Raw genomic sequence first — 25,305 nt, 5'->3', positions numbered from 1 at the left:
CTGAGCAACCTAACAAGGAGCAAATGCTGTCTACTTTAGGCCAGTTATAAAATGATGAAATTATGAGGTCCATTTACCTGAAGAAGAAGTGCTACCAATGTGACTGACAACACTGATGAGCCGATAGGAATGAGGAAGAGTTCCTGTCTGGAAAATTAAATTAAAACTTTTTAAAATTTAAATTAATTTAATTTTTAAAATTATTTTTTTTTAAAGTTAATAGAGCACACAAAAGAGTATAACTTTTAACTCTTTATTTGAATAAAAGCAAAACACTGAATTTAAGTTCAATATCAAACCTAATTTGGCTAAGCATCAGGGTGTGGTGTAGTCAGAGTCAATAAATAAAAAATCTAGTGGACCCAAGAATTCCACCCCCAACTAAGAATTTATCCTAAGAAAATAATTCAAAGGAAGAAAGGAATATATGCATAAGATTATTCACTCTAGCATTATATATAATAATGAAAAGTTGTAATTAACAATATATCCAATAATAGTTGACTAGCTAGTGGCATATCAACCGGATACATATTATGCAATTAAAAAATGTGGATTAGTAACATGTTAATAATTGTAGCTATATGAAAATAGGTATGGTAATCAGTAAGTATTGGAAAACAATGAAAAATAAAGGAACTTGCAGCACTGCTATAGGGATTATGGGCAAACTTTTTAGTATTTTAAGAAAATGCTATTAAAATTTGTAAAAAAATAAAACAAAACTGAAAAGTGTATTCATGCACTTCAGGCAGCAGTACAAAGTAAAATTTGGATAAGAATATAGCCTCAGGTAAATCAGAAACCATTAAAAAGTTCCTAAACTTAGACCCAGTAATTTACTTCTGGGGTTTATCTAAAATAGAAAATTCAAAATATGGAAAATACTATAATCACACATAATTCTTCACTGTATTAGTACAGTGAAAAAAGAGAAACAACTAAAATGATTAATGAAAAAATTAAATAGTATTTATTTAATACAAATTATTAGTCTTAAACAGGAAGATAAAAACGTAACACTGACCTTTTTTATATACTAAGACTTTTTAAAAGCATACACAGAGGGTTGGGGAAGACGAATATATGAAAATGCTAACAGGACCTTTTAAGATAGCAGGATCCTGGGAAATTAAAATTACAGGAAATTGGGAAAAAAGCAATTATTTAAGAAAAAACAAGGGCAAAAAAGATGCCAATGAACTTAGTTAACATCATTAATTCAACAGTTTTCACTGAGTAAAAACCAATTTTTTGTGTGTGTTTGTGTCTGACTATAAAGAAAACATAGTTACTTGGTGGAACTAAAGATAATTTAATAAACTTAGGCCTCTGAGAGCCACACTTAGTTCTCATCTAACATGCATACAAAGTGGACTGGATGCATTTGTTTCTGTTTTGTTTTAATCCTGTGGAAGAATGAAGAGCCAAGGACAGGAAGAAACAAAGATCATTTGAGGGCTACAGGGGCATTAACAAGTAGGCAAAGGAAACTGACAGCAGGATTGCTGCAGACGAAAAGCAAGAGGAGTAATATAGACAATCTAACTAGTTCTACTCAGGAAATAAAATATCACCTCAGCATTTCTTTTCAGTTCCTCAGCTTCAGCTTCTGTGTACTCCATATCTAAAACATCTTCATTTCCAGAGTCCTCATCTGAACCCAATGCATCCAGAAAAGCGTTGTTAAACTCTGAAGAACACAATGATAAAGTCTTGTAAAAGTTCTTAGAATAATCACAAAGAAATATGAATAGGAAGATAAAATAGAGATTGAGGTACAATTTTATCATCCTAAGAAAACATACAATATTATCACTAAGGTTCTAATTCACTTGGAGAATAACATCCCAGGCACCAGGTATCTGTAAAAGAAACATGCCTTTTTCTTTTAAATATATTTAAATGATAGGGGATCTAAGCCTCATAAGGAATAAAACTAAAAGAAAAAGTATTATAGATAACCCAATTTCAATACACTCTATATCATATACATTATACATGAGATCTGAAGTACTTGTTGCATATCTATAGGCACCATTAGCAAATACAAATTATCCTTATAGAATAGAGACCATACAAAGGTCAACAGCCTTTCATTTCTTCAATATTAAACCAGTTTTTGAAATGTAACAAAAAGAATGGAAATTCAACCTGTAACTCTTAAAGTTTCACTTAAAATACACTAAGCAAACAAATTCAAGATCCATTTTTTTCCTTTTTTTTTAAGAGGTAGGGGGGATTGAACCCAGGACCTCATACATGTGAAGTCGGTGCTCAACTACTGACCTACACACGCTCTATCCATTTTTTCTTGAATAATGTATTTCCAATGGAAGAATTCATATTTAGTAATGGCTTTAAATGAAGAATCTCAGGAGCATTTGTATATAAATTTCTATTGCCTTTAAAATATAATTAATGCCACTAAAATCACTGTATAAGGTTTTTCAAAAAACATGAACACATAAGAGTAGGAAGAACAGGAAAACAGACAGCATTAAAATGATGGAAACTGGAAAACAGATGGGTGACTGACTTAGGAAACCCAAGAAAGTGAAAGCCAAACCCCAAGCCAGCAATGAAAAAGTTGAGATCCAAACCAATTTATATCACATAATCTTCAGATACTCAAGGCTTGGAAGTAGAAGGTACCCCTGAAACTGGAGGTTAAGGAGGGGATAAAACAAGGATTAGGTGAAAGCTGTTTGAGAAACAGACTCCTTGACCCACGGTTCCCAACTTCATGCTGCTGGGCAATGACAGAAGTTTGGAACTTTATTTCCTGGAGATTGTAAAATTGTCTCTGGACTGGGGGATGCTCATGACTATTAGTGAAGTCATGAGTACCAAACTAAAAATAGGGGAGTAGGAAACAGCATGCCTATTGAATGATGAATATAAAGACTCCTACACCTCTAGCCCTTTCCTATACGTGGCTTCCAGAACTCTATTAGCCAGTCAAAGCAAGAGACTGGGAAACTTTTTTTTTAGGAATCTGACCAGCCCAAGGAAAGGGCCTAAAAAAATACTAACATCCCTTAAGAAGTTCCACTATATAAAATTCAAAGCTGACAAGTCCTCTATGTGCTCAGAGTTTCCAATTATCTTACTAGTTCCTCATTCTTAGTCATGAGCTGACAGCTATGAGGAAAAGGAATGTAAAGACCATGGTAAACACATGACACAGCAATTTGAAAGAAACAGTGTAAACAAGGAGAAGAAAACAAACAAAATTCATTTAATATATCTTCAGAGTTGAGATGATATAGTTTCCACGAAACAACAAAAAGCCCAATCTTATTTAAAAGAGGAACATTCACAAAACAAAAAGGAGTTATTAAAAATTAGAAACATAGGTTCTATCTGCAGTTTCCAGAACCACCACCTGCCCCGCGGATCTGCCCTCCCCATTTTGACCCCCCACAGTACAATTCAGGGTCTACCATGTTCTTAAAAAAAAAAAAAAAAAAAAATTAGAAACATAATAGTTAGAAATAAAAAACACAAAAGAAGGTTTAGAGTTGGAGATAAGATTGAAGAAACTTCCCAGAGAGCACAGCAAAATAACAAGATGGAAAATGATAGAGAAGATAAGAAACTCAAGAGAACCAGACCAGGGGGACTGGATAACAGGAATTTCAAAAAGAGGAAAGAGAGAAATCAGTAATAAAAAATTCAAGAAAATTTCCTAGAATTGAAAGATACACATTTGTAGATTAGAAGGATCCACTAGGTGTCCAGCAAAATGATGAAGAAGACCTACATCAAGATGCACCATTGTAATCACAACAGAAACAAAGAGACCTTACAAGGTTCCAGAGATGAAAACATCATATCAGGATAAAGAATGGCTTCAGACTTTTCACACAGCAACCTTGTAAAAAAAGACAAGGGAGCAATGCTTTCACAATGATGGCAAATACAGAATTTTGTATTCAGCCAAACTATCAATCAAATGTTAGAGCACAATAAATTTGTAAGATCTCCAAAAATTTTAAGTTGCATCTCCTCTTTTTCAATAGCTACTGGAGGATGTTATTCATCAAAACACAAGTAGACCAAGAACAAGGATGAAAGAGATGCAGGAAATAGGAGATTCAAACAAAGAGGATCAGAGGAAATCCCCAGGAAAAATAGTTAAGGGAGATTTTAAGAAATATGTGCATGGATACAGAGGGCAACCAGGCCAGATTGGAGCAATAACCATCATCACCACTACGCTATATTTTTAACCAGAGACACGATGCCTGGGTGAGCGTAGCCTGGATTCTTTGAAACTTTGTCTGTCTTAACCATGTGTCCTTGAAATTCCTACTCTCTCCTCCATACTCGGCTGTGTAGATCAGCTGAAAATACTAACATGTACCACTAAAGAGTTCTGTTTTGATCTATTCTGAAAGCTCAAGAAAGATCATAGTGATCTTAGAAATAGAAAATTTAAGTTAGTCTACTTGCCCTGACTACATATCCCTGTGGACTTCCAATACCTGGTCCACATATTAGTCCTGCCAAATGTCACAAGTGTGTGAATCTTATGTTTCTGAGTACTCACTCATGACCTTGTCCACAAACTTCCTCAAGGTGAACTCTTGAAAATTGATGGGGAATCTAAAGTCACATTATCTACTCTTGGAAGTCTAAATAGTGGCATTAATTCTTTTTTATACAAATTGGTTGTCCCGGATAATCAGTTTTTCAAAATTAAAAAATAAATTAACTATAGATAAGGATGTTAACAGTAAAATTGTAAAGAAAAGCAAGCTAATGATTAATACAAATGTTTAAATAGTGTTTTCCTCTTGAAGGTAAGGGACAGGAAGGGTACACAGTAACTTCTAAAGTTCTACTGCATTATCTGAGAGCTTTTCAAATTTGTTATTAAAAATAATAGACTCACACATTTTATATGCTTCTGTGTGATATACTTTATAATTAAAAAAAATGTAATTAAAAAATCTTTATACCTTGAAGACTTAACTCTGTAGCTCTTTTGATGTCATCATCTTCTTTCTGTTCCCAAGCCTCCTAAAGGAACAAGAATAAAAACTAAGGTATTTGAAGAGGTTACTGATTAAACTTATTTAATAAGGATATTATTTGCTGCTCTGTTTTCCATAACCTCACAAATATTTGGAATATGATTTTTTGAGGAATGTAAAGAAGTTGTTCTTTATTTTTTCCAACACTGTCCTCTTAAAATACAACTTTAAAGCTAAAATGCTATCTCCTCTAGTCAATGGCATTTGGCTTGCCAACCAAAAGTCATTCAGTATGACATAACGCAGTTCCCTCTCTCCTTCTATGTGTAAAATGCCTGGCACAGAGTAGATGCTTAGCAAATCATTCTCTATTCTTTCCCGATTGCCAGTTTCCAATGGTGTAAATACACCCACCACGGCCAATTCCAAATTACCAACATGATGACAGCAGAGTTGAGAAGAGATACGTATATTCAGCTCTCTTGAGTTGATGGCAGTGAACTGGCTCTAGCACTAGTGACCCTAAGTCTATGAAAATAAAGTTTCTTCACAAAATATTATTCATAGGTTTCTACCTTTTTCTTGCTAAAGAAAACAAGAAGTACAGTGGGTGCTTGGTACAATGCTTACTAAATGAATGCTGCTGAGTGTTAGTTTTCCCAGATATTAGAATTTCTCCTAGAAAAAAAGAGTACCTCTAATATCTCCTGAAAATGTCTCAACTAGTTGATTAATTATAAAAAAGGAATAGGGAAATGCTGAATATTACAAAAATTCCCCTCCTCTTCAGAGAAAAGATAAACGATAAATGACGCAATTCTAAATTCTTGTTTTTTTTAAAAGATTTTTTTTAGAGTAGTTGTAGGTTTACAGAAAAATTGCACAGAAAGTACTGAGTTCCCATATACATGCCCACACCATCACAGTTTTCCCTATTATTAACATTTTGTATTAATGTTGTACATTTGTTATAATTGATGAATCAGTATTACCAGATTATACTATTAACAAAAACCCAGAGTTTACATTAGGGCTCACTGTTTGTGTATATAGTTATATAAATATATATAAGCAGTAATACTGTTCAAGAAAGCAAAAGGTATTTTTGGAGGGGAAATATGGTTTCTTAAAGTTCCAAGTACATTGTGAAACCAGAAATTGAAAGACTTCCTCTTAGTTACTAGCAGAATGATGCAGGAGTACCAAACTAAAAGAAACTTCACCTTATTCACTATCTTCACACCAGCAAAAAACAGGGTGGTTTTAACTGGGTTTAGATGACAAGAAATAGAATACGTTTTTTTGTCTTTGAAAAAGAAGGGTGAACTTTTTGTCCGTGTACGCTAAAAAGAACTATTTCAAAGAAATCAGACCTTGGTCTTTCATATTTGTAAAACAGTTTCGACATACATGTCTTGACAAGACAGATGCGGATAATTCTTGCTGTAAATAAATGGATATAGATCAGTTGGTTCTAAAATGCTTTTAGACTAGCAGTTCTCAACCTTGGCCACACACATCAGAATCATTAGAAAAGTTTTAAAATACCTGAGAGAGAGGAAGAAGCAGAGGGAGTGAGAGTAGAGAGAGGAGGGAGAAGAGGAGAGAGGGAGAGACAGGAGGTGAGAGAAAAAGAGAGTGGGAGGGGGAGAGAAAGGGAAGGGAGGGAGGGAGGAATCTAGATGCTCAGACCACAACCTAGATCAATTACATCAGAATTTCTGAGGGGCAGAACCCAAGCATCAGCATTTTTAAAAGATCCTCAGATAATTTAAATGTGCAGTAAAGACTGTTCCAGAGGAAGTAGGTTCTTAATTTCATTACTATATTTTCAAACACTAATATTATACATTTATTCTAGGGAGTTTTGGCAATTTTTATTACTAACATGATTTGGATTGCACAGGATTTGACAACCATGAAAAACATCACCCATTAGACATTTGAGGCAATTGCAACGGGACAAATCAACCAGCTTTGGCAAATAAAAGCATAAAGAACTAAAAATCGAAGTACAGATTTCTACATAAAAAAAGAGCAGATAAATGCTCTTCTATGACTAAAATCCAAAAATCAGATTTTAGATAATATACCTGAGAATTTTTTTAAAAAAAGATTTATTCCCCACCCCCTTCCTTGTTTTTGCAATCTCTGTCTGCTTTCTGTGTCCATTCACTGTTTTTCTTCTGTGTCTGCTTGTCTTCTCTTTAGGTGGCACCAGAAACCAATCCTGGGACCTTCTGGAGTGGGAGAGAGGTGCTCAATCTCTTGCGCCACCTCAGCGTGTCTTTTTTTAAAAAAATATTTATTTATTCCCCGCCTCCCCCCCAGTTGTCTGGGCTGTGTCCATTCGCTGTGTGTTCTTCTGTGACTGTTTCTATACTTATCAGAAGCACTGGGAATCTGTGTTTCTTTTTGTTGCGTCATCATTATGTCAGCTCTCCGTGTGCACTGCACCATTCCTGGGCAGGCTGCACTTTCTTTCGCGCTGGGCAGCTCTCCTTACGGGGCGCACTCCCTGCATGTGGGGTTCCCCTATGCTTGGGACACCTCTGTGTGGCAGGGTACTCCTTGCACACATCAGCAATGCGTATGGGCCAGCTCCACACGGGTCAAGGAGGGCCGGGGTGTGAACCACGGACCTCCCATGTGTCTCTTTTTGTTGCGACATCTTGCTGTGCCAGTTCTCTGTGTGGGCCAGCACTCCTGCGCAGGATAGCACGCTGCATGGGTCAGCATTACACGTGGACCAGCATTCTGTGGGCTAGCACTCTGCATGAGCCAGCTCGCCTTCACAGGAGGCCCCAGAAATCGAACCCTGGACCTCCTATATGGTAGATGGGAGCCCAACTGCTTGAGCCATATCTGCTTCCCCTATGGATTTTCATGTTCAAATAATTCATAGGCAAAGTATTTATATTTTGAGAAAAAGACCAACAAAACAAAACAAAATGTGCCCTCCCCCCAAACCAAAAACACACCACCTTAAATGGTGGTAATGCTGGCTGTTTCTATAGTTTGCAAATTGAAGTTGGGCTGGGGATGATTTCTAATATCCCATCTTGCTTTAGCATGCACTACAGTAATGGAAGTCAACCAACAATACATTTCGTTACATTTGGATTTCCAAAAAAAAAAAAAAACTAACAAACTCAAGGAAAAGCCCCAAACAATTTTTTTTCCTATTGTAGATCAACGGCTTAAGATATATAATCACTTGGGACACTGAGTGACAAACAGTAAGTGCTCCATACATGTTAGTTATTATTATTCTATTTCTTAGAAAAGATAGATATGGAAAGAGTAACAATAGGAATTTCCTTACTTGCTCCTGAAGGCTCTGAGCCAATGCCTGCTGAAGCTCTTGCTCTTCCCTTTCACGCTCCATATCATACTGTTGGAGCCAATCAACCTCTCCCTGAGATCCTTCGGGAGTTTTGTTTTCTTTATTCTCATCACAGTCTTTAGTTATCTCAGTAAAACTGGCAGGATCTAAGGAAGCAGAACATAACACCATTATTCAAGGAAATTCTTTTCTAATAAATAGAAATTTTTGGACTAGAGTGACATCTACTGTTCAGAGAGTATTTACCCAAACCTTATATAAGGTTATTAAAGTTAGTGTATTAAGATGAAATTTCTTGGGATATACAATTTCATTTTAATACACCAATATCAGATTTTCTCAATCCCACCACTACTGACATTTTGGGCAGGGCAATTTTTTGTTATGGGGGACTGTCCTGTAGGATGTCCAGCAGCATTCCTGGTCTCTTGGTCTTTTCCCACCAGATGTCAGTAGCATTCCTCTCCCTAGTTGTGACAACCAAAAATGAGAGGCATTTTAAAATGTCTCCTGGGCTGGGGGTGCGGGGAGGGGGGGCAGTCCCTCCTTGAGAACCAAACAAAGATCTATGGTAATGACTCTGAAACTTAACAGATCAGAGGTACACTACAGCTAAGGATAGATCAAACAGTCACATTTGTAAGTCATAGTGCCACATGACCAAAGGCTAGGAATAAAATACTTAAATAAGGTAAGAAATAAAATTAGACTAAAATGATTTTTCCCATTTATTATATTGTGTATCAAGTGTGTGTGTGGTTTTACATTAATAATAAAACAAGTTGTATACTTTCTACATCGAAAGAGCTAAGTAGAAATAAACATCTTATGTACTGTGCAAATCCATGACAACAACCATTTCATTAGAATTTTTAAAAAAGATTTTATTTATTTACTCCTCTTCCCCTCCCCCATTTTTGCCTGATGTTTGCTCTCTGTGCTTTTTTTTTTTTTTTTTAAGGAGACTCTGGGAACCGAACCAGGATCTCCCATGTGTCTCCTCAATGTATCATCTCGTTGTGTCATCTTGTTGTATCAGCTCGCCGTGCTAGCCTGTGGCATCAGCTTGTTGCGTCAGCTTGCTGTCTTGCTCGTCTTCTTTAGGAGGCACTGGGAACTGAACCAAAGACCTCCCATATGGTAGGCAGGCACCCAACTGCCTGAGCCACTTTCCTCTTCAGAATTTATAAAGCAGGTAGGAATAGAGGAGGAGGACTCTTACACTTTACCAAGTAAAAATCCTCATGTTAAGAAGTTAAAGAAATTCTTATAAAAATAATTTGATGACAAGAATTACCTTTAAGCATTCATTTTATATGGACTGTTTTCAAATTAGCATATATGCTCTTTACCTGCCTTAATATTACATTTCAAATGGATACTTTTCTATAGCTCAGACAACTCTGAAGCTTATATTAGGTTGGTGCAAAAGGAACTGCGATTTTGGACCGTGAATTTTAAATCATTATAACTAGGCTCAAATACATCTTTATTAATCAAATAAGAACCATTACAATTAATACATTTTTGCCAACGAGAAATAAGTTTATTCCTGTAGCCTAAAAATCTGTGCTTTCGGATTTGATGAACTCTTGGAAAGCATTTTCTCCATCCTGTTGGTTATAAAAGTGTTTTCCCTGCAAAAAGTTGTTGAGATACTTGAAGATGTGGTAGTTGGTTTGCAAGAGGTCAGGCGAATATGGTGGATGAGGGAAAACTTTGTAGCCCAATTCATTCAACTTTTGAAACATTGGTTGTGCAACGTGGGATCGATCCGACATTGTCATGGAAAAGAACTGGGCCCTTTCTTTGACCAATCCTGGCTGCAGGTGTGGCTCATCGATTTGCTGAGCATACTTCTCAGATGTAATGGTTTTGCCAGGATTCAGAAAGCTGTAGTGGCAGCAGACCACCAGTGTCCATGACCTTTTTTTGGTGCAAGTTTGGCTTTGGGAAGCTTTGGAGCTTCTCAGTCCAACCACTGAGCTGGTCATTGCCAGTTATCGTATAAAGTCCACTTTTTGTCATACACCACAATCTGATCAAGAAATGGTTCACTGTTGTTACGTAGAATAAGAGAAGACGACACTTCAAAATGACAATATTTTTTATTTTCGGTCAGCTCATGCGGCACCCATTAAGTTTTTTCACCTTTCCAATTTGTTTCAAATGCTGAACGACTGTAGAATGGTCAACATTGAGTTCTTTGGCAACTTCTCATGTAGTTTAAAAGGATCAGCTTCGATGATTGCTCTCAATTGGGCATTGTCAACTTCCAATGGCCAGCCACTATGCTCATCTTCAAGGCTTTCATCTCCTTTGCAAAACTTCTCGAACCACCACCGCACTGTATGTTCATTAGCAGTTCCTGGGCTAAATGGCGTAGTTGATGTTGTGAGTTGTCTCCGTTGCTTTACGACCCATTTTGAACTCAAGTAAGAAAATCGCTCGAATTTGCTTTTCGTCTAACATAATTTCCATAGTCTAAAATAAATACAAAATAAATAAAACATAAAAGAAGAAATACACATTAAAATGATAAATAGCTCATTTATTTGTATGCCAATATCAAACGGCAAATTTCAACAATGTAAAACTGCAATTACTTTTGCACCAACCTAATAGTATCTTGGTTTTAGTCACTCAATCAGCAGCTAGTTATAATTTTTGAGTTGGATTGGATTGCTAAGTGAATGTTTACCATTAAAATGAACTCGGAGGGGAATGGATGTGACTCAAGTGGTTGATCCCCCATCTCCCACATGGGAAGTCCTGGGTTTGGTTCCCAGGTCTCCTGAAAAAAAAAACAAGAACAAACAAACAACAAGCAAAACAAGTGAAAAAAAAAAAAAACTCAGGGAAGCTAATGTAGCTTAGAGGTTGAGTGCTGGCTTCCTATGTAAGAGGTCCCAAGTTCAATTCCTGGGCCCTAGTACCTCAAAAAAACCAAACCAAACCAAACCAAACAACAACACAAAAAACAAACAACAAAAACTGAATAAAAGAGGAAAAGAAACTAAGGATATATTAAGTGCATAAAGCAAAAAACAACAAAATCAACCAATTATTACCAGAGATGCCAATAATTTCTTCATTTCCTCCATTCTTGGAAAAACAGTCCTTCCCATAGTCTGGAAGGGGTAGCTCTGAAGGCTACAGGACCCTTCCTTTCCCTACGGCCTTAAGCTTACTGACCAGAAATGGATATTTGACTCAATCAATAAGATTATCTCTTCTGGAAATTTGGCATTAGCTGATGTTGAACAATTCAAGTAAAAGGAAGATAAGCTCTTTTAGGGCATAAGATGAGAGTTATTGCTTCTATTACCAAAAACATACTTATTAAAAAAGAGGACAGAAATATAATTTTTCTTAACCAATTATTTTCAGCGCTTAATTTACCAATATAAACCTCACACAATCCTGGAATTACACCAGCAGTTAATCCATGTAATAGAATACAGACCAAGGAGGTTTACTTTGAGTTGCTAAATTCAATTATATATTTATCTTCTGGACAAAATGGTCAGAGAGATACAAAAAACACTTAGAAAAATCTACGGGAACAAACAGAACAATGATATAAAAACCCACTTTTGGGAAGTGGATTTGGCCGAATGGATAGGGCGTCCACCTACCACATGGGAGGTCCAAGGTTCAAACCCAGGGCCTCCTGACCCGTGTGATGAGCTGGCCCACATGCAGTGCTGATACGCGCAAGGAGTGCCATGCCATGCAGGGGTGTCCCCTACGTAGGGGAGTCCCACGCGCAAGGAGTGTGTCCCAAAAGGAGAGCCGCCCAGTGTGAAAAAAGTGCAGCTTGCCCAGGAGTGGTGCTGCACACATGGAGAGCTGACACAGCAAGATGACGTTACAAAAAGAGACACAGATTCCCGGTGCCACTGACAAGAATACAGGCGGACACAGAAAAACATGCAGTGAACAGACACAGAGAGCAGACAACTGCGGGGGGGGGGGGGGGGCAGGAAAGGGGAGAGAAATAAATGAAAAATAAATCTTTAAAAAACAAACAAAAAAACCCCACTTTTAAGGACTTTTTTCATGGATCAAAGGGGACCCATGTGTTAAAACTTAACATTCTTATACTGAATATATTTATATATATTATCTACTTCTTTCTCCACCCCAAATGAAACCTGTTCCATTTTCTATATTCTATGTTTCAGTGAATGGGCTCTCACTGTTTCCACAGTTGTTGTTATTCGTTTTTCTTTTTAAAAGACAGAAACCTGGGGATCATTTCTAACTTCTCTCTTTCATTCACCCCCATATCAGATAAAACCATTATCTCTAAATATCTCTTGAGTCTATTGATTTCTTTTCAATGCTAAACCTTCACTTAAGGCACAATTAACATGCGGTCAGGACTATTACAATAGCTTTCTAACAGGTCTCACAGGAATTCTTTGGTTCTTCTTTAATTTATGCTCTACAATGCAGCCAGATGATATTTTTTCCAACCTTAAATATTTATCAAACATGTTTGCTTAAAATTATCCCATAACCTCCTAATGCTTTTGAAATAAAAATCCAAAGTCCTAAACACGTCTTTAGGGGATGCAAAAACTGGAGACTGCATACTTTTCTAGTCTCACCTTTTGTCATTTTCCCTCAACTCTATGCTTCAGCCATGTGGAACATTCTGAACTTCTTTTATGCTATTATTCTTGCCACAGCTGTCTTTATTTCTAAGCTGTTGAACATACTGTTCCCTCTGGGTGGTGTCTGTGGTGTGGTATGGGATGGTGTGGTGAATGGAGACTGTTAAACCTTACTCAGTCTTTCTACCCCTCCTCAGTTGATTCACAAGACAGCCAAGCTGTTGGGCCACATATATTTATTGAGAATCTACTATGTGCCAGGCACTGTTCTAGAGCTGGGGATATGGTGACAATTGAGGCAAGACGGCCCTTGCCCTTAGGAGCTTAAGTACAAAGCCTCTGAGATGATAATGAAGTTGGCTTGCTTGAGGGATATTTACTGAGAATACTAATATGGTTAAAGTAGAGTGACAGAGAGTAGAGACATGCTATTGTAATAAGCTTGTATTTTTTATCAAATGTAATGGGAAGTCCCAACAAGTGAAAGGAGAATCACATTGTGTGATTTGTGCTTTAGGAAGATTACTTTGGCTGCTCTGTTCATGATAGATGGTCCATAGGTGGTCATGAGTAGAAGAAGAGACATTAGTAACAATCACCGGTAGTGGTCCAGGCGAGAAGTGGAAGGCTAGAGTTGCAGTCATGAAGATGCTGATAAATGGTTGGATTCGGGACATATTTGGGGGATATACCTGACTGGACTGACTTACAGATGAACTTATTGTGAAGTAGGAAAAAAAAAAAGGATCAAGGGAGATATTTTGGCCTAAGTAACTAGATGGATAACGGTGCAATTTGTTGATAGGGGAAAGGCATATTGAAGAAAAATAAAAATCAGACAGCCAAACAATAATTTCATGTAGGCATTTCAAAACACAAATTTAAAGTTCAAGGAAGGGTATGCAGATGTGGCTCAAGCAATTGGGCTTCTGCCTACCACATGGGAAGTCCCAAGTTCATTTCCTGGTGCCTTCTGGAGAAGGTGAGCTGACACAAGATGATGCAACAAAGAGACACAAAGAAGAAAGACAATGAGAGACTCAACAAAGCAGGGAGCTGAGGAGGCTCAAGTGATTGAGCACCTCTCTCCAACATGGGAGGACCTGGGTTTGGTTCCCAGTATCTCCTAAAGAGAAGACAACCAAAGAGCAAGTGCAACCAATGAGACAAGGGGGTGGAGAGTGGGATAAATGAAATAAATCTTTTTTTAAAAAAAGAAGACATTGAAAGAAACTGTATGCCAACAAGTATGCCAGAGATTCAAATCTCCTGAGCATACACCAACCCGTGTGCCAACCACAGTTTCAGTAAAAGCGACAGAAGAAGCCTATGTAGCGAAGTCACACCTGAGTCCAACTCCATCAAAATCAGGAGCACAAATTCCAAAGTAGGGCCCACTGGAAGGCACTGAACTCCAGAGCCATCTGTCATGACTGTAGGACCTGGGTGTCTCCGTAGTCCTCAGGAGCACCCCCTCCTTGAGTTGTATCTACTTAAGCTGCCTATGAGATCCTGCTGAAATGTGCTTAAGTGCGACCCCTCTGATGATCTAGATGAAATGGGCATATTCCTAGAAACATACAACCTACCCTGATGCCACAGGAAATGTAAGAACTTAACAAACCAATCATATTTAAAGAGATTGAATCAGTCATCAAAAATCTCCCAACAAAGAAAAGTCCAGGACCAGATGGCTTCACAGGTAAATTCTACTAAGCATGATTCAAGCTGAATCAATACCAATCCTGTTTAAACTCTCCCCAAAAACTGAAGAGAAGGGAAAATTACCCAACACATTTTATGAAGCCACCATCACCCTAATACCAAAGCCAGATAAAGATACTGCAAGAAAATTATGGACCAATCTCTCTAATGAACAGATACAACAATTCTCAACAAAATACTTGCAAAAGGAATTCAACAGCCTATCAAAAGAACTACACACCACGACCAAGTGGGATTTATTCCTGGTATGCAAGGGGGGGGATCAACATAAGAAAATCGATTAACATAATACACCACATTAACAAATTGAAGAAAATAAACCACACATGTTCATTTCAATGGGTACAGAAAAGGCATTTGACAAATCCAGCATCTTTTCTTGCTAAAAAACACTTCAAAAGGAATAGAAGGAAAAATTTTCAATATGATAAAGGGCATATATGAAAAACACACAGCCAACATTTCTCAACTGAGAAAGGCTGAAAGCTTTCCCTCTAAGATCAGGAATAAGACAAGGATGCCCATGCCACCACTGTTATTCAACAATTATTGTGGTAGAAGTTTTAGCTAGAGTAATCAGAAAAGAAGAAAACAAAAAGGCATCCAAATAGGAAAAGAGGAAGTAAAACTCTTAGGATTTATGGATGACATGATCCTATATTTAGAAAATTCTGAAATGTTTTCAACAAAGCTACCTGAGCTAATGAACGAGTTCATCTAAGTGGCAGGACACAAGATCAACATGCAAAAATCAGTAATGTTTCTGTACACTAGTACTGAATAATCTGAGGAGGAAATCAGGGGGAAAATTCCATTTACAATTGCAACAAAAAGACTCCAATACCTAGGAATCAATTTAACCAAAGAAGTACAAGACCTATACTCAGAAAACTTAAAAAATGGAAAGATATCTGTGTTCATGGATTTGGGACTAAACAGATAAATGGTACCTCCTCAAAATACTTTGTCAAAAGGGGGAAAAGGCAGCCGACTCAATGGGAGAAAATATTTGGAAATCAAATATCTGATAAGGGCATAATATTCAGGATATATAAAGAGATGCTACAACTCAATAATAAAAACACAAATGACCCCATTAAAAATGGGTGAAAGACTTGAATAGACATTTATCCAAAATAAAAATACAAATGGCAAAAAAAACCATATGAAATAACATTCAATATCACTAGTGATTAGGGAAATGAAAATGAAAATTACAATGAGGTATTTCATAACTATTAGAATGGCCACTATTAAAAATAGTTATATTCCCAGAAGAACTGAGAGAAGTGACACGAACAGCGATATGCACAAATATGTTCACAGTGGCATTATTCACAATTCCCAAAAGACAGAAACAACCCAGATGTCCATCAAATGATGAATGGATAAATAAACTGTGGTGTACACACACGATGGATTATGCAGTAGTAAGCAGAAATAAAGTCATGAAGCATAGCAAGGATGAACCCAGAAGACATTATGTTTAATGATGCAAGTCAGGCACAAAAGAACAAATACTGTATGATCACACTATTATGAACTAAATACACTGTGTAAACTCATGGAATTAATAGTTAGAATATAGGTCACTAGAAAATAGAATGAGGTTAGAGAACGGAAATCTGAGAATTAACCTGTGCATAACGGTAAAAAGGTTGTCTGTTAATCTTTGGAAATGAATAGAAAAGGTGAAAGGCACATCATACTGTTTGTAACTAGGATTACTATATAGGGTTAGGAAAGTGGCTGAAAAGGAAAATCTAATGTCATGTATATTACTAAAAGGAAAGCTATAAAATGTAACCTGGGACTATACACCATAGTAAAACCTCATGTGAAATATGAATAAGGGTAACATATAAGACTGTTTTTTCTTTGAAACTGAACAAATGAATGCTAATATTACATGTTAATATCAGGCAAAAAACAAAACATGCTAAATGAAAGAAACCAGACACAAAGTACTACATATTGTATGATTCCATTTATATAAAATGTAAATATAAAACAATTTGTAAAGATTGAATTAATTAATGGTTATGTAGGACTGGGGAAGGATAAAGGGATTGAGAGGTGTGCTAATGAGTAACGAAATTACTATTTTTTATGGTGATGAATGCACAACACTGTAATTATACTAAAAGCCACTGATTGTACACTTTGCATGATTGTATGGTATGTGACTGTATCTCAATAAAACTTTAAAAGGTGGGTGGCTGTGGCTCAATTGGTTGGGCTCCTGTCTGGCATGTGGGAGACATGTGAGGGCAAGCTGGTCCGTGCCCACGCTGCAGAGAGCTGACAGCCCACATCCATGCCACGGAGAGCTGACGCAACAGAGGGAGACAGGTGGACACAGAGAGCAGACGGTAAAGCAAATGGTGGTAAATAAAATAAATAGATTAAAAAAAAACAATGTCTTTAAAATAAATAAAACTGCTTTTAAAAAAAAGACTATGTAGATTTCTTTATTGTGTGGGTTGATCAAAACATCTGGAAAAAATTATTAGAACATCTTTGTAGGTATTAGTTGATGCAATAAAGCTTATTTTCTATTAATTAAGAAAAAAAAGAGGGAAGATCTTGAGATGGCAGACAAGGATGAGATTCTAGATATAAACAGAGAAACTGGCCTTAGTAAGAACAGGGACACTTTCTCAATGGTAACAAAAGTGTAGACAGAGTTTTATCTAATTGCATCTATTTTCTTTGAAAAGTATAAAGCTAAGTCATTAGTTCAGAATATATGTAGAAGGAGATTCGGTAATTTGAGTAAGAGATCATAGACACTAAGAAAAGAAATTTCGTAAGGAAGTTTATGACTGAGCTCACTAATAGTGCTGAGTGCAATTTAAGACTGCAGTCATAAATTTCAGGTAAGTTCAGTATAAAAAATTTTGCGATTTTCTCCAGCAATCTTTAGCAAATTAGGTGCAGGCATGGAAGTAGGTAATTGAGTTGGGACTTGGTATTGTGTCAGGTGAGTATGACAGAGGGAGAGAGGAGATAAAAAGAGTATGAGAATATGGTATGTTGGCTGGGCAAAGAAGGAAATGATAACAAGAGGGAGATAGATGATCAACAGCAAAAAAGTAAAAGTCAACAGACTGGAGGTCTTAATGAGATCAGTAATTAGTGTAGTAAACATATGACACTCAGCGAGTTGGATGAGAGAAGGGAGAGAGAAGAGTATTTGAAATCAAGATTTTAGAGGTGGCATGGTTACTGATGATGACCAAGTCTAGAGAAGTGGTTCTCAGACTTATAGCACATATTAGAATCACCTGGAAGGATCATCAAAATAGAATGCTGGGAGCAGGTATAGCTCAGTGGCTGAGCACCTGATTCCCATGTACAAGGTTCTAGGTTCAATCCCCAGTACCTTCTGAAAAACAAAATGAGACAAAACAAACAAAAACCACAGAATGCTAAGACCCACATTCAGAGTTTCTCATTTGGTACATATGGGTGGAACCAAGAGTTAGCATTTCCAGTGAGGTTTCAGGTGATCCTGATGATCTGGGAACACACCTTGAGAACCACTGATCTAGACTTCTGAAAGTGGGTGATTGAGATGGAGTGGAAGAAAAGATTGTGGAATTAAGATTAGGAGTAGAGAAACCAGGCTACTGACTGGATAATATATGAAGATGCTGAAGGCCCCAAAACATTAATAGAAAAGACTAGAAGGTAAATAACAGCTACAAGATGAGAACAGGTGGCAGAGTCTAATGCTATACACGTCAAAGGAGCTGGGATTACTGTAGGAAGAAAGAAGACAAGCAGCAAGGAGAAAACCAACCCTACTTCCAGGCTTTGAAATTTTATTATGTGTGTGGGGGAAAACCTTGTACTTGAAAGAACAATAGGAAAATCTATAATGGGAACCTTTCAAAGGACTAATGACCTTGACTAGAGACTAAAGAGACCTAATAACCAAATATAGTGAATAAAACTTTTTTTTTGAGGTACCAGGGCCAGAGATTGAACCCAGGACCTCATATGTGGGAAGCCCCACTCAACCACTGAGCCACATCAGCTCCCCTGTGTTGGCTTTTTGTTTGTTTGCTTGTTTGTTTGTTGTTGTTTTTAGGAGGAACCAGAAATGCAACCTGGGACCTCCCATGTAGGAAGCAGGCGCTCAGTGCTTGAGCCACATCCGCTCCCAGTGGTTAAACCTCTGATTCTAGGTTTAGAATCTATTACAATCATTTTGGAAACAATTAGGGAAATCTAAATGTGAACTATATATAGAATTACTGTTAATATTCTTAGGTATAACTGTTATTTGGGAAAATGTATCTCTACTTAGGAGAATCAGGTTAAAGTGTTTTGGTGGTAAAGTATAATCTCTGCAATAACTTTCAAATAGTTTAATAAAAGGAGGAGAGAGAGGAAGAGAGGCAGAGAGGCAGAGAGAGTGGAAGGGAGTGAGAGAGAGTATTTGTATAGTCTCAAAAGACAGCTTCCAATGAAATCATGTCAAGCATTTATTCATGCTTTTATGTAGTCCCCCTCACAGTAAGTCTGAGTAGACCCTATGAGTGTGTTAACCAATAAAATATGGTAAATTGACTCTGTACCAATTTTAAGATTAAACATTAAGAAGGTCTGGCAGTTCTCCCTTTTGTGCTTTTGGGAACTCTGAGATGTCATATAAAAATCCTGGCTACGATGCTGGAAAAACCACATATTCGGACCACGTGGAGAGGCCCCAATGAGAGCGAGAGGCCCTAAAATGAGCAGTGTGAGTGGTGGGAGGAAAAGATAGGCTATCTGGCTATCCCTGCTAACTCTTTTAACCAACCGCAGTAGGGTGCCAGGGTGTGTTACCTGGAATGTTGCAGCCTAATCACATCTCAGCCAACATTACATGGAGCAGAAGAATCACCAGCTAAAACCAGTCAATCCACAGAATCATGAGAGATGTTAAAACCAATGTTGTTTTAAGGCACTAATTTGGGGCTAACTGCTACAAAGCTACACAGAGAGAGGGAGAAAGAGAAAACAAATGTGACAAAATGCTAACAACTGATGAATCTAGGTGAAGAGTATACAAGTACTCAATGTTTTATTCTTCAACTTCTCTCTGGAATTGGAAAATTTCACACTAAAAAGGAGAGGATTTGATCGTATTTTTTGTTCCTTAGAATTACTGTTAAATTTTTAAAGGTATGATATTGGAATTGAGGTTATGTTAAAAGAATTTTTATCATTTAGAGATACTGAAATCCTTACAAATGAAATGATATAATATCTGGAATTCACATCTAGGTGATCCAGAGGATGGGGTAGAGAAGTGAGTTGGGTATAGATGAAACATGCCAGGCTTTTTGTTGATAATTACTGAAATGGATGATGGGTACAAGGGGGAAAGGGTCATTATACCAGTCTAATTTTGTTTTTGCTAGACATGTTCCTTAAGTAAAACCAGCCAACCAACCAAGCAACCAACCAAGCAATTGCAGCAGAAGAAATACCTTTAGGTTTCACTTTCAGTACCTAATGCCTTAGGTTTCAGTTAGAGGTTTAGTAACTAATAAGGTTTCACCTTCAGGTTAGTTAAGAAGGTGAATGGAAATGGAAAGGCTGAGGAAACAGGAAATACAAAAGTGGCCTGCATCCAGCTGGAGAAAATAGTAGTTAAAGAATAAAGAATCTTATAGGACATAAAGTACATAAACAAGTTTGCCCTTCCCAAAGCTGTTACAGTCATAAACCACCTGTGATTATTTATGGATTTTGATAATCTCAATGTTCTTATCCACTAGCATAGATAATTCAGAATTAGCTATTCAAAAGAACACCATTCTTTGTTAATTTTAGGAAGATGCAGAACTGAGCAAAGAATTGAACTGAGGAGCTAAACACAGGAAATAAATCAGGAAGGGATGAAAGCTCAAATATTAACTAATGATATCTAAGGGCAGTAATTAAATTTAGTTATGAGAAGGGGATTTCAAAAGGATAATATCATCAAGAGGCGGTAGGGAAGCGGATGTGGCGCAAGTGATAGAGCTTCTGCCTACCATATGGGAGGTCCTGGGTTTGATGCCTAGGGCCTCTTTGTGAAAAAAGTAGAGAAAGCGTGCCTGCACAGCAAGCCAGTGCCTGCGTGAGTGCCCTGTGGTGAGCCAGTGCCCCATGCCAGTGACTCACGCAGCAAGATGATGACCCATCAAAAGACAGACAGGGAGAGTCAAGGTGAAGCACCACAGAGACCAGGAACTGAAGTTGTGCAATTGATAGGGAACCTCTGTCCCTATCAGAGGTCTCCAGGATTGAATACTGGTGAATCCTAGAGCAGAAAACACAAGAACACAACAGAGAGAGCAAAAACAGCAGGGTGGGAGGAGAGGAAGGGGGAAAATAAATAAATGAATAAATCTTAAAAAATAAAAAAAGAGGGAGGGAAAAAGAATGCCTGTATACAAAAATCATCAGCTTTTTGTTTCCAGTTAAACTGAAGATACGCTAATTCTTATTCAGTTTGCACATAAAATAATTCAAAATTAAAGAGGCCCTAGCCCTGAGAATGAAGAAAATAATTTTGTGATACACTACTATTCTCTTCATCCTGTGACAGGCTGGGTGAGATAGAAACTAGGACTTCCAGCACTTTAGGTCTCTATTTACAGGGCAAAAAGTAGAATGTATAGAAAGAAGGAAACCAGCCCGCCCTCACAACCTGACACTAAAGTGAAGTATAACGCCTAGTAAAAGCCCTGTGGAGGGAAGCGGTTGTGGCTCAAGTGATAGGGCCTCCGTCTAACATATGGGAAGACCTGCGTTCGATCCCTGGGGCCTCCCAGTGAAAAAGAAGAGAAAGCGTGCCTGTGCAGTAAGCCAGTGTCCACGTGGTGAGCTGAGTGCCTGTGCAAGTGCCCATGTGGTGCGCCAAGTGCCTGTATGGTGAGCTGAGTGCCTGCTCGAGTGCTTGTGCAGCTAGCCAGTGCTTGTGTGGTGAGCCAAGTACCCATGCATCAAGCTCAGTGTCCATGCAGTGAGGCAGTGCCCGTGCAAGTGAGTCACACAGCAAGATGACAACGCAAGAGGAGAGAGATGAAGGGGACAGTCAAGGTGAAGCACAGCAGAGACCAGGAACTGAGGTGGCACAATTGACAGGGAACCTCCCTCCACATCCAAGGTCCCCAGGATTGAATCCCAGTGAAGCTTAGAAGAGAAAGACAAAAAGAGAAAAAGATACAGAAGATCACACAGCAAATGGTCACAGCAAAAACAGGAGGGGAGGGGGAGGAGAAGAAGAAGAAGGAAAAAAGAAGCCCTATAGAGCAGCTCAGGCAGCAGGAGAGGGAGCAGCCAGCAGCATGGCTCTTGGCACACCATGGCCAGCTACACTGCCAACTGCCCAAGAGGATGGTTTGCTCCGCTTGAAGTGGCAGGGAAGGAGGAGCCTGAGAGGCGGTTGGCAAAGCTGTTTACTAAACCCACTCCCGTGAAAGTGGAAACAAAGCCAAAAAAGGCAGCAGGAAAAGATAATCCTTCAGACAAAAATGTACAACTAAAAGGAAAAAGGGGAGCGAAGGGAAGAAAAGTTGCAGTGGCTAACCAAGAAACTCAAGATTTACCTGCAGAAAATGGAGAAACTAAAAATGAGGAGAGTCCAGCTCTGATGCAGCAGGATAGAAAGAGGTCAAGTGTGATTAATATTGTATACATGTCTTATCAGTGGTCCCTGTTTCTCCCTTTCTGTATAATCTAGAGGAATATTTTTATCAGCTATTTTGTATATGCAAGCTTTTTAGTAGCCCTAGAAAAAACATTTTTAAGGAGATGTGAATCCTACCTCATTCCAATTTTAAAGTGTATATGCTTCTGTTTTAAGATGAGAAATAATTTGCTTGTTTATTTTTTGGAACACACAGAACAGTGAGACACTGAATTATGGGAGGCTTTGACTATCTTGGATGCCAACTTAACATTCTATGGGTGGGGAACTGGTAGTTTTTATAACCTTTAATATAATGTATACTAAATGGTGATTTAGAGTCACAGTCATGCATTTAATATGTGTTGGACATTTTAAATTACTTCTATTTCCCTGTTCTTTAGAATTGTTTCTTAAAACCACTCCAGATCTTGGCTCTCCCTATCAGAACTGTGTGCACTCTGTAACATCCTTGGTCATGGTCATCCAGTTCTTCTAATAAATCTGTTATGTGCTGTGAAAGATTGGAAATTTGAGTATGTAGTGTGTATGATATTAAATTGTGAATTGGCAGGACTTAAAGATGTAACAGCTTATCAACATTTCAAGATGCTGTACTTCATATCCTCTTAAGGAAAACTTATTTCCAAATTTTAAGATGGAAAGTCACTGGAATAAATTTAGAAAAATAACTACATGACTTTTTAGGTTTTTGATATGTACATTGAGTTGTGTACAAATTGTTCATAATGTCTTTGTGCTGATCTTCAAAACAACCAATAAAATCTCAATTATGAAAGAAAAACAAAAAGCCCTATGGATAATTCCAGAATATTTATTCATATATAGCACTATGAAAGGGGAAGAAGAAATGAAACGGTTAAATGTTTTGATTAGACTAAAAAAATTTTCACCTATACTATTAATACATTTATAATTTGATCAATTTAGTAATTTGATGCAATTTAAATAATTGCTTTAAAAAATTAAGGATGGTTTCTAAATATTCTCCAATAAAACTTCCTTGGAAAAAATGGGACTAGGACAGTGAAAAAAACAAGAGAAGCCTGAATATCTTGTAGTGCCAGAAAGTAAGGAAGGGCTCCAAAAATGATGAGGGATGTCAAAAAGACACAGAAGCCAACTTCAAGACACTCCCAATGGCCAAAGGACAATGTGAACAACAAAATAAATGACAGCCCAGGATAAAATATTGATGAATCCATATTGATATAATTGAGTAAACAAGTAGAGACAAGGTCCAATTCCTACTTACAAGAGAATTTTAAGTAATAAATAAATTAGAAGGAATGCTAGAAATAGAAAAATAGTATTTGGCAAACACCAACAGTAATATCTATCGCAGGCAAGAACAGTTCATAGATTCAAAAACTAGTGGACCAAAGTATTATATCTTCAAAATACCTTCCCATGAGATATTTTATTAATTTAAAAAGGAAAAGTTAATAATTTTATAGTGGAGAAATCTGGCAACTAAAATTTTGGCCAAGAGATCAAAATCAACATCACCAGAAATAAGTCACATGGATATCATGTATCCCCCATATGATGTACATCACTTTTATAGCATTCTTGCCAACAAATAACCTCAAACTAATAGTGAACAAACATCGGACAATCCAATTTAAGGGGCATTCTAAAAAATAACCAGCCAGTACTCTTCAATAATGTCAAGCTCATGAAAGATGAAGACTGAAGAACTGTTACAGATTGGAGAAGACAAAAGACAATTAAAGGAAATGTATCCTGGATTAGATGTTGAACCAGATAAAAGACATTAGTGGGGCATGTGGCACACTTCTATTAAGATTTGTAGATTTTAATAGTACTGTGTCAATGTTAAAATACTGGTTTAGAAAATTTTACTATGACTGTGTCAGATGTTAATATTAGGGGAATCTGGGTAAAATGTATATGGAAACTTCATACTATTTTTGCAACTTCTGTGTAAGTTTAAAGTTGTTTCAAGTAAGTTTTTTTCTTTAAAAAAATGGGGACACATTTGTGGGAATACTGCCGAATGTAATTAATATAACTAAATGTAATGCAAACAAATTTAACTAAAAAAAAATGGAATGAATGTGAGATTTATGTATTTTGTTCATATTAAATCTGAAAAAAAATTTAGTTATGCAAAAAGAAGTAATTATGCAAACTTCTGATAGCAGTGGTGAGAGAAAAATGACTAAAAACTGATGTAAACATTTATTAAATGCGCAAAAGAAGAATGCTAACTTATCTTTTGATGTATACCTGAAAGAATATGGCATACTTCACCACTAGCCTCTGGGTACTAGTCACAATGTTTACTTCTCATACTTTAAACTGTTTAAAAAAAGGGGGCACATGTAAATAGTACCAGTTATGTTATAGAGATCCACTTCTCATTATTATTTAGAAGCCACTTCTCACCGTAAGGCTAAGAAGCACAGTTATGCTTTATTTAATAGATGCTTATCTCCCTTAAACCTACCTGGCTCTGTGATTGATTTGGGCTTCTCGGTTTCCACAGATTCTGGATTTTCAGGCATTTCCTGAATATCATCCTCTGCAAATCCAGTATCTGGGCTACTGGTTGGTTTATCATCATCTTCATGACTCAGAGATGGTGAAGCATCCCTCTTACTTATCTCTAAGACAGCTGCTAGAAGCTCTTCTTCGCTCATTCCGTCATATCCCGAGTTTTCCAATTCAGACTTATCAGGCTCCATTCTGCATAATTTCGAATCCTGAAGAAAAGAGGTACTTTTATAGGTAACCAGAATGCTTACAAACATAGCAATTTTCATTAGAAGGTAAAGTGGAAGTTTATTTTATTTCTAAGAAATTTCCTTTCTTTGATGCTTTGAGTTATTTAACAATCAATAACCAAAATACAAACTCACTGGCAAACCTAATTTTTAAAATAATCACTACATACATGTTTACTTTTCTTGA

The 25,305-nt window shown here is 37.2% G+C and overlaps 1 protein-coding gene across 3 annotated transcripts in view; it reads right to left on the bottom strand.

Moving 5' to 3' along the window:
- The window catches only part of USP37 (ubiquitin specific peptidase 37), a 127,282-nt gene that overhangs the window by 5,736 nt on the left and 96,241 nt on the right, over window positions 1–25,305 (bottom strand). For all 3 annotated transcript variants that reach the window (XM_023592035.2, XM_071216127.1, XM_004469573.4), the window contains 5 exons: window positions 24,842–25,097; window positions 8,308–8,474; window positions 4,968–5,028; window positions 1,578–1,693; window positions 78–147 (listed from right to left, as the gene is read on the bottom strand). In XM_023592035.2, coding sequence (XP_023447803.1) covers window positions 78–147; window positions 1,578–1,693; window positions 4,968–5,028; window positions 8,308–8,474; window positions 24,842–25,097 — 670 coding nt within the window. The remainder of the gene's footprint in view (window positions 1–77; window positions 148–1,577; window positions 1,694–4,967; window positions 5,029–8,307; window positions 8,475–24,841; window positions 25,098–25,305) is intronic.

This window comes from Dasypus novemcinctus, chromosome 7, assembly GCF_030445035.2.
Source record: "Dasypus novemcinctus isolate mDasNov1 chromosome 7, mDasNov1.1.hap2, whole genome shotgun sequence".
Taxonomy (NCBI): Eukaryota; Metazoa; Chordata; class Mammalia; order Cingulata; family Dasypodidae; genus Dasypus; species Dasypus novemcinctus.
Note: the sequence above shows the minus strand (reverse complement) of the source record. Positions and strands in the feature narration are given on the sequence as shown.